The 13,079-nt window shown below is 34.6% G+C and overlaps 1 protein-coding gene and 1 non-coding gene across 2 annotated transcripts; one reads left to right on the top strand and one right to left on the bottom strand.

The window, feature by feature from the left end:
• Positions 1-3,387: 3,387 nt before the first annotated feature.
• Positions 3,388-8,821, top strand: ACLA-3 (ATP-citrate lyase A-3). Its single transcript, XM_023665433.2, has 12 exons — positions 3,388-3,598; positions 4,126-4,302; positions 4,385-4,546; positions 4,646-4,726; positions 6,329-6,380; positions 6,597-6,711; positions 6,897-6,978; positions 7,354-7,449; positions 7,542-7,643; positions 7,749-7,865; positions 7,952-8,068; positions 8,406-8,821. The coding sequence occupies exons 1-12, from the start codon at positions 3,500-3,502 to the stop codon at positions 8,475-8,477; spliced, it is 1,272 nt and encodes a 423-aa protein (XP_023521201.2). The 5' UTR covers positions 3,388-3,499; the 3' UTR covers positions 8,478-8,821.
• Positions 8,822-9,582: 761 nt separating this feature from the next.
• On the bottom strand, positions 9,583-9,656 carry TRNAI-UAU (transfer RNA isoleucine (anticodon UAU)). The gene has a single exon. It is a non-coding gene; the product is annotated as a tRNA-Ile (tRNA).
• Positions 9,657-13,079: the final 3,423 nt, after the last annotated feature.

Below are 13,079 nucleotides of genomic sequence, written 5' to 3'. Positions count from 1 at the left end.
TCCCCAACCAATGTGGGACATCACACTTTCAATTTTATATCGTTATTATTAGTTTAAGTTTAATTTTTATATATTAAAAAAAAAAATCTCTTTGTATAATAAATCTAATGATATGGAATCAACCTAAGGGAGGTAAGATTCAGATTACCTTGTTGATCGAATATCTCAAGGCAAGAACATTGTGTGAGATTCGAATCACTCCACAAGCAAGATCGATCATGTCTAGCTTGAATGATTCTTGTTGATCAAATATCTCAACGCAAGAACACTTGTTTGAGATTCGAATCACTCCACGAGCAAGATTGATCATGTCGAGCTTGAATGATTCTACATGCAACTTAAACTACATAGAATTGCAAAGAAATTTAGTCATTGTCTAAAGGAAAGCACAAATGCTCCTATTACTTACCGGTCTAACCAGGCATCCCAAAAGAGTTGTAACATTCATACTTTACGGTCATAATTAACCATTATGTAATTGTAACCTAAAGTAAATAAAAAGTCTTAAAATATATTAATAAAATACAATAACTCTAAATTACTTATGTACCCAAAATTTATAACAGAAAACTTCATTCTTCTTTAACATGGCATGAATTGAAATATTTTTTTTTGATAATTTCAACAGTATTTTCTTTACATCTTCGTTGAAGTATATTGTATGATTGATGTCTCTTGGTTCATATCATCTAATATCTTTGATAATATATTTAAACTTTAAATTTTGTTGATTCTCGATAAATATATAATTGGTAAAAAATATTTTATTTATTACCTTTTAATTTAAATTTTATTTTTAATAAAAATCTAAACTTTTAAGTTTGTGTCTAGTAAATATGTACATTAAATTTATAATTTTTGAAGTTAAAAAGACAAACCGACACAATAAATAATAATTTACGGATATCCAATGTAATGTTTCAAAAAGAATTCCCGACCATAAAAAAATAATATTGAAAGGGAGTAACATGGATTAATTATAAAGAAAGCTCACTGCCAGTAAATATTATCTGTTTTTACCGGTTATGAATGACAGTGAGCTTCACAGTTTTAAAACGCGTCTATTAGAAGAGGTTTCTATACCTTTATAAGGAATGTTTTGTTCTTCTCTAACTGACATGGGATCTCGCAAAATGCACGAACATATCATCATTTTGATAAAGACAATTTAAGAAAGCTTTTCAAATTACGTACTTAAAAGAGCGGGATTTAGGACCAAATACTATTGAAACTTTGCTTCGATCGCCTCACGATCCCGACCATAAGCCTTAACAAGACCTTATAAAGCTTGGTACAATGATCTTCCGAGAACCGTCGAACTTATAGTCGACCATAATATGATAGGACTTGTTTGGGCCAGGAGCAAGCTAGGGATGAAAGAACTCTAACCCAACGACCCTAGTTTGTAACAGCTCAAGCTCACCGCTAGAGGATATTATCCGCTTCGGCCCATTACGTAGAGATATCCACATTAGTTGGAGGGGGAACAAAACATTTTTTTATAAGAGTGTAGAAACCTCTCTCTAACAGACACGTTTTAAAACCATGAAGTTGAAGACAGTACGTAATAGGCCAAAACGGACAATATCTGCAAGTGGTGGGCTTAGGCTGTTGCAAATGGTATAAGAGTCCGTTAGCAAGGACGTTGGACCCTAAAGGGGTGGATTGTGAGATCCCCACTTCAGTTGGAGGGGGAACAAAACATTCCTTAAAACAGTGTGGAAATCTCTCTCTAGCAGACGCATTTTAAAACCGTGAGGCTGACGGTGATATGTAACGAGTTAATAAGCGTTAACAGTGCTGTATTTTGCAAAGCTAGAGGTCCTTTTCGTATTCTCGTAAAATTTCACAAATAAAGTTAACTTAATGAATGATTCCAACCAAGAGCGGGTTAGAACGATGAATAACTCTTTGATCGAACTTGGAATCTATGATGGTCACTCTTAGATCCCAAGACGGCTTACTGCAAAATTAACTTAATCAAGACTAATCCAATGAATCGATTTCTATTAAATACAGATTGAAATGAAGAAAATAAGACATAACATAAATAATCTTAAATGTAGTTCAACTACCAAAAACAAAAAGTCTTCAAATCACTCTCCAATGTCAAGCGGTATTTATTGTCACTCAATTCTTTTCTTGATTTGATACTTGAATCTTCTTTGCATTGCTTATTGTAATTGCTCCTTTGGATACATGCAATTGATGAGTAGTTAGATTCATATCACGAGTCAAAACAGACAATATCTACTAGCAGAGGATTTGAGCGGTTACACAATTAGTTTACAAACTAGAGGTCCTAGTAAGAAGAGACACAAAACACAATGTATAAAAACTGGTTGGAGTGTAACGGATTAAAAAAAAAGAAAAAAATTGCGGTCGCCGGCGAGACCGAAAACTCCGTCCGCACATGACCCACAAAGCACACCTGACATCGGGGTCACCACGAAAACCAAACCCGACCTTTAGCCACCTCCAAGATACCTGCAAGAGAGAAAAATAGTGAGAAGAACGAGAAAGATAGTGAGAAAACCGAGAAGCTCCAGCGAAGCCAAACCCTATGAAATCAACGTCGAAATCTACCCCTTGACGATGTGCCAGCCTTTTTGCTGTTCCCCGAAGGGGGTAGACACGAGGGGGGTGTGCCAGTAAGGACGCTGGGCCCAAAGGGGGTGGATTTGGAGGCGGTCCCACATCGATTGGAGGAAGGAAAGAGTGTCAGCGACGACGCTAGGGCCCGAAGGGGGGTGGATTGTGATGTCCCACATTGGTTGGGGAAGAGAACAAACCACCATTTATAAGGGTGTGGAAACCTTCCCCTAGTAGACACGTTTTAAAGCCTTGAGAGGAAGCCCGAAAGAAAAAGCCCAAAGAGGACAATATCCGCTAACAGTGGATCTGGGTCGTTACATGGAGAGTGCAAAGAGGTAACACAAGAACCAAAACCTCATGGGAAAGGGAAAGAAACATCGTGAGCTTTCAGAAGACCTTATCGTGGTACTATTTTAAGTGCTCGAAGAACTTTATCTTGCTACCGAACGAAAAATCATAAAAATTATTAGATCGTAAAAAAAGACAATACAGTGATAGTCTATTGACCTTACGAGCATAGTCAACTGAGATCTCGTAATCAACTTCACGAGTATCGTAGCTAAACACGAGAATCAGCAATAGCGAGAAATAGATTGAAATAGATTGAAAGAATAGGAAAAAAGATAGAGAATAAGATATAGTGAGAAAGCATATAATTATTATTAATTAAAAAAAAAAAAAAAAAAAAAGTCGTTTTATCCGTTGACCGTTGAAAGAGTTCATCACGACGTCGTTTAGTTCATCGTGGCGCGCTATTCTTTCAGTTACTGTGAATGTTTGTGTTAGAACTTAACCTTTGTTCTTAATTGAGTCACCGGCTCACCTAACCCAGCGTTGAAACTCTCCGCCTAGGGCCTTCTTCATTCCACATTTCTTCAATCGGAACAACAACAGGAAGCGGGTAATGGCTAGGAAGAAGATTCGAGAGTACGACTCTAAGAGGCTTCTCAAGGAGCATCTCAAACGCCTCGTTAATATCGATCTCCAGATCTGCTCTGCTCAGGTTAATATACACAATACATATTCTCTCGTGTTCTTATGTAAACCATCTGATTTGTCTTTGGTTTTCATCGTCGTACGCGGGAATTTGTTCAATTTCTGTCGTGTTTTTGGTGAAAATCTATCAAATTGGCGCAATCTTGTGTTGATGGCTCTGTCGGTTTGTCGATCTAGATTTTTATGAGTTTGCTTTCTAGTTTGGATTGGTTTTATGTTGTCGGATGGGATTTCAGTTCTAGATTGGGATTTGTTTATGCCGAGGTTTTGGTTTCGATTTTGTTTTCATCGGAAACAGTAACCGGTTGGATTTGGAAGCATTCTCCAGTTCAGAAATGAAATTGAAATTTAGATGTTTGAAGTGAAGTTATGGGACTCTTATCTTTTTAAGAAGCTCCTATTGTTCATTTCTTGTATAAGTGCATTTTGTTTGACTGTGTGAATCAATCAACCAGAGAGTTTGATTAGTCAATCATTTTGTTTCACTTATTGTCATATATTATTACATATCTGATGGAATTTGTTGAGCCACAGGTGAATCAGTCGACTGACTTCGCTGAGCTGACGAATAATGAACCGTGGCTGTCATCCACCCAGTTGGTAGTGAAACCGGATATGTTATTTGGGAAACGTGGAAAGAGTGGTTTGGTAGCTTTGAATTTGGATCTAGCTCAAGTTGCTGAGTTTGTGAAGACACGCCTTGGTGTGCAGGTGATTGTTCTTTCGCACCTTCATGATCTTTTGAATTCTATCTATCTCTGTTTGGTATGAACTGAGTGTCTTTTTATGATAGGTCGAGATGGGTGGTTGCAAGGCTCCAATTACGACATTCATTGTCGAGCCATTTGTTCCCCATGATCAAGAGTATTACCTATCTATTGTCTCTGAAAGGCTTGGCTGCACAATAAGTTTTTCGGAGTGTGGGGGTATTGAAATTGAAGAGAATTGGGATAAAGTAGGCATTGGATTTTCACTAACTTCTTCTCAGTACTGCAATTATATTTTCTCATCTCGGATTCGGGTGGCAAATTTTATTTGTTTTGTTTTCACACAGGTCAAGACAATTTTCTTACCAACTGAAAAACCTCTTACACCTGAGGCATGTGCTCCGTTAATAGCTACACTTCCTTTGGAGGTCAGTTTCATTTATAATTTGTTATGGAGTTCAATTTTCTATCTTCAAACACATTGTAGCCTTTTATTTTGTATTTTTTTTTTGGGGCATTTTTCTTGTCGATAAAGCAGAAGTTGTATTGATAACTAAGAGAACAAAAGAGAGAGGAATTTTCTTTTTGTTGGTATTTCCCCCCGTTGAGAAGTTAAAGTAGCATTGATAACCAAGAATACAAAACAATGCATTTCAAGGATATCCCAAAAAGAAGGAAAAAGAAAAAAAGAATGTATGATGATATCATTTAAGAACTGTTCAAGAATTTCCTGGAACTCTCAAGGTCTAGGTTATACAAAATTGACCGCAGCTGAGAGAGCGGGTCATCTAGACTGAAGTGAGTTTGGCTCACTGATCTACTTTAAAAGAGATCAACTCCTATCCTATCCACATTTTGTTGAAAACTAACCATCTTTTTGAATTGAAGGTCATACTTGTTTCAACGCAATGCCAAAAAGAGGAAATTTTATTAGAGACTTATAGTATGTAGAGAACTACTTAGAACTACAAAGATAATGGCTTTCCTGATGGTGTTGCCTTTGGCTAGACCACTAAACATCTCAGTTTCAGTAGCAGTTGATCAACCAATCAAATAGAATTCACTGATGTGCCTCACCTTTTCCGAACGGCAATCTCTCCTAATTCTTTAAGTTTATTTAGCAGCTGTGGACGGGAAACTGAGCAAGATCAATAGTAGATGTGAAGGTTGCAGAGAACAGATATAAATGTCAGTCTAGTAGTTAGTGATGGAGAACAGATTGAAAAAAGTCATCCATCCCAAAGCAGTGAGATGTTAATTTTATTTATTTTTTTTTTTTTTAAGAAACCGAAAGGTATATTCCTCCACGGGAAAGAGAGAAACAGCCTCAGGACAAAGGTTGAGATTACCTCTTCCCACAAAACTAACAAAGTAGAGCCTTCCAATTGTTAATAATCATTAAAAGGCTTTAATTTCTAGAGAATTTAGTATGATTTGTACACCACCAAGAGGCATTGTGTTGTACCAAAAACCGAAAAGAATCAAAAGATGAGGACTTATTGCCACCATCAAGAGAAGGTGAGATGTTAGCTTAAGCTTCACATAATAATTTTTAGGATGTTCTTGAACGGGTAGGTCTGTAATGATTGTGTATGCTTCAAGTTTAAATTACCTGTGATAAAAAGTTCCACTTGCCAAGGCATATGATGTAGTCAGGGCATTGCCATAACAGCACCTATTGCCCCTCTTTCTCAATCTTTTTCATCTTGGAAATGGCGAATGCTGGAAAGAATTTCAAATACATCGACTGTACTCAGTTCAGTTATAAAAAAAATTCTCTGAAGTTCCATTGTGAATGTGCTACATGCTAGTGTTGAATAACACTTTAGGATTTAGTCTTCATTCCATTCTACCACTTTTGATGGTTTACTACAAATTTCCTGTATTGCTTACTTTACTATATACTCTTATTCTCAACTTTCTCATGGTTGAAAGAGTCCTTTATCTTTGTTAATTTAATTAATGATTTATTTTCAGCTCAGTTTTCCTCTAATTTTGTTATACTTACTGCACCATCTGTATTTGCCCAGATTCGAGGAAAGATTGGTGACTTCATAATGGGTGTGTTTAGTGTATTTCAAGGTACAATATCTGATGATGAAACCATCTTCTCGTAAATATTCTAGAGATGTATATGCCTAGGCATATATACGTGGCGCTTATCTAATGAGAGAATACTACTGTAGATATTTTTCACGGAGTTTTTGGACATCCATCCATATGCTTTCAGACAATTTTATCTCTAAAATAATGCAGAATAATGGCATTTGACTTTAGAGTATCTTAAATTCTCTACAGATCTGGACTTCACTTTCCTGGAGATGAATCCATTTACCCTGGTCAATGGGGAGCCGTATCCACTGGATATGAGGGGGGAATTGGATGACACTGCTGCCTTCAAAAACTTTAAGAAGTATTTTTTTTTTTTTTTGATAATATACATTCTCAGTACATTTTTTATTTACTAATGTATGCCACTCTTTTTGTTCACAAAAGAAACATGTTCGTTAATTCTCAGCCACAAAAGAAAAAAGAAAAATCATTTCCATATGAAAAATGCATCCTTTGTGTTTCTCATCTGTGATATGCTGTTTTCAGATGGGGAAACGTTGAATTTCCTTTGCCCTTTGGTCGAGTGCTAAACCCTACAGAAAGCTTTGTGCACTCTTTAGATGAGAAGGTAACTCATTTTATGTCATTATTGATGCTTAGAAATAATCTATGTTTTCACTTCTCAATATTTGACTGAAGCCATGAAGGTTAATCATGATATGAAGTTGTAGATTAAACACTATGATTTGGTCTGATGATCAAAAGGACATCGTGTCTTTGACTCATGGGTTCAAACCATTTAAGATCTTTAAAGCTGTATGGTTTCTTCTTATAATGAACCTTTTTTGAATCGGTAGTTGTTCCACAAGATTGAGAGGAGCATAAATAATCTAGTCCAAATAATCATAATAAAAAAAGGAAAAGGGAAGTGTATAAAGTTAGAATTTGCATCTCTACTACAGAAGGCAGAAGTTTTAATCACATCATAGTGCTGATCTTGCAGACAAGTGCATCCTTGAAATTCACTGTTTTGAACCCAAAAGGGCGCATTTGGACGATGGTGGCAGGAGGGGGTGCTAGTGTTATATATGCCGACACTGTAAGTTGTCCTAAGACATTGTGCGACTCTCTTGATGATTCGATATGGTCCAAAGACATTGCTATTGATGCCACGTTGTCTATCACTGGTAGGTTGGAGATTTGGGTTATGCATCTGAGCTTGGTAATTATGCAGAGTACAGTGGAGCTCCAAATGAGGAGGAGGTGTTGCAATATGCCAGAGTTGTTATCGATGTAAGAATTAATGTTCACACGCCCTCGGTTCAAGCATCTCTATATGTCATAGGAATAATTTCTCTGTCACGGAAGTATTTAATTTTGAATCTTGATGGCATCCAGTGTGCTACTTCTGACCCTGATGGACGGAAGCGAGCCCTTCTAATTGGAGGAGGAATAGCTAACTTCACAGATGTTGCTGCTACTTTCAATGGAATTATCCGAGCTCTAAGGGAGAAAGTGCGTAATTATTAGAATGTTTTGTTCTTCAGTTCCTTTTTTTTTTCCCTCTAAAAATTGTCTAATCTTTTTTAGTTATCTACCAGGAAACCAAATTGAAGGCTGCAAGAATGCATATCTATGTTCGAAGAGGCGGTCCCAATTATCAAACTGGTCTCGCAAAAATGCGCGTTCTAGGAGAAGAGCTCGGAGTTCCCCTCGAGGTATGGTACCTTCATTTTTAATCCTTCTCTACCAAGTAGAACTTCTTGGCTTAATCATTGAATCGTCACATAATTCAAAGTGGGGTATTGGAATGAATCGATATCAATAAAGACGACCCTGGAGGGAAGGAATTTTTATGAAACGCATCATTTAGATTGTAGGATGGATGAACAAGTCCCCATTCTCCGCCATCACTGTAGACTGAAAATGGGTGGGAGGTTAGCTGTCTGTGTTCCAATAGCAGATACTCATTGTAAAACTTTGTTACAGCTCCTTAGACTCGGCATTGATATGCTTTATGCATTTTGTTTTGAACTTACCGCCCTCTCCCCACAGGTTTTCGGCCCGGAGGCCACAATGACTGGTATCTGCAAACAAGCAATCGAGTGCATTATGTCTGCTGCATAGTCCCACAACGCTTTTGTAGCTATGACCGAGTCGAAAGATGCAGTAAATGTCCTTCATATCTCGGTATCGTGTGCAGCGGGGAAGGTTAAGGGGAAGGGAAAGGGAAAGAGAGTTGTTTTTGTAGTCCTTGGGAACATTGTGCTTTGCCATATGAAGATGATAGCAGAGTTGGGATTGGATGTGTACTCATTTTGACTCAGTTTGCATTTGTAATTGGCTTCTTTTTTGTTCATGTGTTGGTCAATACAATACAATGGGGACGCAGCCTGAAAATGTATGGTTGTTTTTTAGTTAGATGAACACGACTCTCCACAATGGTATGATATTATCCACTTTGAGCATAAGTTTTCATGATTTTGCTTTGGGCTTCCCAAAAGGCCTCGTACCAATGGAGAGAGTATTCTTTGATTATAAATTTATGATCATCCCTAAATTAGCCGATGTAGGATTTTCATCATCCAACACCTCCCCTCGAACAAAGTACGTCTCCTCTTAATCGAGGCTCGACTCCTTTTTCTTTTATAGTCTTAGTCATTTTTTACTATGCCTTTAAAGAGGCTCAATTCCTTTTCTTTTGGAGTCCTTTGTTTGACATCGACTCTCCACAATGGTATGATATTGTCCACTTTGAGCCTACTTTAATCATGGATTAGCTGTGCACTATTTCTTCTTTTCTTGTTCTTTAATTCTTCTCGCTCTTCTTTAATCTTGAATTAACTGAAGTTATATCCTAGATAGATACCTCATTTCTATATATTTTTAGTGTCTTTATTTTTTTATTTATATTGGTCACCTTAATACAATATGATACTTGTAGTGAACAATTTTTTACATATGGACCAACACTATATAACATTTTTAGATTAAGGTATTCATTTCATCTAGATATCGATAAAATTTCGAATGTCTATGAATATTTTTTCAATAATTATTTAAATAACTATTAATGAATTGAAATCCTTATTATTTATGTCGTTGTCAAATCCATGAATTTAAGAAAATATGGGTAGAAATCTTACTATGAAATTTGAGTTTGACACACGAAGAAAATATGTGGGTATTTTCAGAGAATGTGAGTACTAGGAAAAAAAAAATACAAGCAATATGGTCCCGGCGGGGCTCGAACCCGCGACCTTCGGCTCATAAGACCAACGCTCTAACCAACTGAGCTACGGGACCTGGTTGAAAATGTATTGATATCTAAAATTATTCATTAAAGAAAACAAAATTTGATATTTAAATCAAACACAATAGTCTGAAGGGCTTGTGGAATTTAGAGAATCAATTTTTGGTATATTTATTTTAAAACAATAAAATTAGAGGTTATTACATTCTACTGCTACTCAAAACTAAATATAATGTCTGGTTGAACACTTTTTCTATTATTATATATATATATATATATATATATATATATATTTTACGTTTGTTATAGCTGGTTCTTATTGTTGGATGATAGAAGTCCCACATCGGCTAATTTAGGGAATGATCATGGGTTTATAAGTGAGGAATACACACAGAAAAAATAAAAAAAAGATTGGAAATATAATTAAAAAGAAGAAAAAAAAAAAAAAAAGGAAACACAATAAGAGAAAAGAAAATATTTTTGAAAATGGTATTATTGAAAATGTTAAAGGTGTTAAACACGAGAAGAAAAAAGAGAATATCTCGAAAATGTTGAAGGGTATTAAATGGTTTGTATGAACAGAATACTATAACAAACATATATAAATATTTCAAGATGTAGCTCATATGAAGACTCTAACGTTCATGAAGACTCTAACGTTCGCATGAAAGCTCATATGAAGACTCTAACGTTCATGAAGACTCTAACGTTCGCATGAAGTATAACACATGGACCAATCTAAATTAGAGAAACAATTTTGTAGAAGTTGAAACTTGAAATTGATGTCATGGGTTCACATAGGTTGACTTAGATTTTAATCGGCAAGATCGAACTTCCATTAAGAATAAATTCTTGACAACAATGTAAGCTAATCAGGTAAGTGACCTTACTATCAGCATGATTATATTTGAAGTTGACACGTGCCCCGTGGTTCTGCACGTGTCATATATATTGATATGTGTGAATTGTTTATGGAACAATATGCTTAGGATATGATATGTATATGTTATAATATGTGAATTGTATGATAATACTTACGGTACAATGTGTTCAATGATATGTTTGAGATAGGATACGAGAAGAATGCACTAACGTAATATAATGATAGGAGTAAGATATGTTCATGAAACGTTAAAGTTAGGTTATGTATCGAAGTGATATGGATATGAGAGATTGATAAAAACGATATGGTCACGATCGATTGATACAAGAATATGGTTAGGTTATGGGTAGAAAGGGATAGGATTATGATAGATTGATAGAATGATAGCGTCAGGATATGTTCCTGTAACAATATGACTAAGGTACGTTCATGTAACGATATTGTTGGCTTTTTCGCCTTAATATCAAATTAATTAATTTTAATTAATTAATTAATTGATGTTTTGATGATAACAAACCTACCTTCAATTATTAACCATTCTCAGTATTTTTGTCCGTAAGGTTGGGAATAACGATTTCAACGTCTTTTTTGATTCACTCAAATTAGAGATACGAAGAAGTTTCAGTCAAAACAAATACCCGACGTGATGATGTGGTGGCAAAATTGACATCATGGACCAATCAAATTCAAAACAAGATACCTGATGTGATGATATGGTGACAAAATTGACATTATGGACCAACGGCAAAATTGACATCATAGACCAATCGAAGTATGACATTTATAAATTTGGTAGAGTAATAAATGGTAGAGTTTTCAATTACGTTTATAAAAGTTTATTATTTTTAAATTATAAAATCATTTCAGTTACATTTATAAAAGTTTTCATTTTTATTAAATGGAAAGAAATTATAAAGATTTCATTTACATTTATGAAAACTAGTCGTTATTTTTAAATGAAAAAATTATAATGATTTCATTTATGAAAACGAATTATTACTTTTAAATGGAAAGAAATTATAACGATTTGATTTAGTTTTGGTAAAGATAATTATTTGAATTACAAAATCATTTCAATTATAAAAATTTCATAGATTCATAAAACTTTTAATTATTTTTAAAATGTTACTCACAGTTTTCATTAACATTTTTTTTTATATTATTACATTCAAATATGTTATATATATATATATATAAATGAAACATGTGGTCTATAATTTTTTACGATAAATTTAAAAATAAATAAATTTTATTTTTGGTTCACGTTTTAATGGTCCGTATCAATTTCTATTTTTACAACTTGATCGCTATTTAAACTCATCATCTCTTAGTATTTTTCACAACATAACACACAGAACATTTCTTTCCTTGATCTAATTTTTTTTTTTTAAAAAGCCTCCATTGTTGCTCTCTCCTTCCAATTCTATTTTTTTTTTATCTTATTCCTGAGAGAGATGTCTATTATTTCAGAGTGTTGTGATGTGTTTTATAAGATTTCAGACAATTGTACTGGTTTGATTCTGAGCCGTGGAAAGGATTGAGTTTGCTCTTGAACTCGTAAAAAGAGCGGTGTACCGGTTTGATCCTAAGCCGTGGAAAGGATTGAGTTTGCTCTTGCACTCGTAAAAAGAGCGGTGTAGTGGTTCGACTCTGATCCGAGGAAAGAGTCAGAAAGTTTTATTCAAATTCCCAAGAGGTGCTCGGGGAGTGGAGTAGGTCGAGTTTGACCGAACCACTATAAAACTACGGTGTTATATTTTCTAACCCTTTTCTTATTTAAATTCTAAATTATTGTAAGTTTTATTGCATGGTATCAAGTTGGATTATTATTAAAAAAAAAAAAAAAAAATTAATAATTACATCGTTGAAACCCTATTCACCCCCCTCTAGGGTTGTCATATCGATCCAACAGATATGACTAAGGTACGTTCATGTAACGATATGACTAAGGTACGTTCATGTAACGATATGACTAAGGTACGTTCATGTAACGATATGACTCTAATAAGTTAGAGAACAATATGACCACAAAGTGTATACGATATGATATGATTATGATACGACATGTGAATAATGGATATATATATATATATATATATATATATATATATATATATATATATATATATATATATATATATATATATGTTGTGATGTGATATGAAATGTGTTATGGTATGAGATACGTGATAAATTAACTTGTTTATGATATGTTATATTGTGATGCGATATGTTATGATATGATATGTACATGATGAAATTGTTATGTCTGGAAGCATGAAATGTTATGATATGATATACTTATGTAATTTGAATGATATGATATGATTGACATGCAAAACGATGAACTAGCATGAAATACAGTCCCAACGTATACATGAAAGATATGATAAACAATATATGAAATGATAATGAAAATGAAAAAAATATTGGAATCTCATGCATTATTGAGTGCTCATGCATTATTGAGTGCTCATGCATTGGGGGATACCCCTTATCCTTCATAATAGTACGGATGCGTGCATTATGAGGCAAGAAAACGATCATTATGTTTATCATAATGCTACTACATTCAGGCAGGAAAACGATCATT

The sequence above is a fragment of the Cucurbita pepo genome, chromosome 18 (genome assembly GCF_057944985.1).
Source record: "Cucurbita pepo subsp. pepo isolate OVF chromosome 18, ASM5794498v1, whole genome shotgun sequence".
NCBI lineage: Eukaryota > Viridiplantae > Streptophyta > Magnoliopsida > Cucurbitales > Cucurbitaceae > Cucurbita > Cucurbita pepo.
The sequence above is the reverse complement of the archived record's forward strand: the minus strand, read 5'-3'. Positions and strand labels throughout refer to the sequence as shown.

Excerpts from the sequence above, each read along its gene's own strand:
- ACLA-3 (XM_023665433.2), top strand. The coding sequence starts at position 3,500 with ATGGCTAGGAAGAAGATTCGAGAGTACGACTCTAAGAGGCTTCTCAAG. Across the intron at positions 7,644-7,748 it reads ATGCCAGAGTTGTTATCGAT|TGTGCTACTTCTGACCCTGA; the intron begins GTAAGAATTAAT and ends GATGGCATCCAG. Across the intron at positions 8,069-8,405 it reads AGCTCGGAGTTCCCCTCGAG|GTTTTCGGCCCGGAGGCCAC; the intron begins GTATGGTACCTT and ends CTCTCCCCACAG.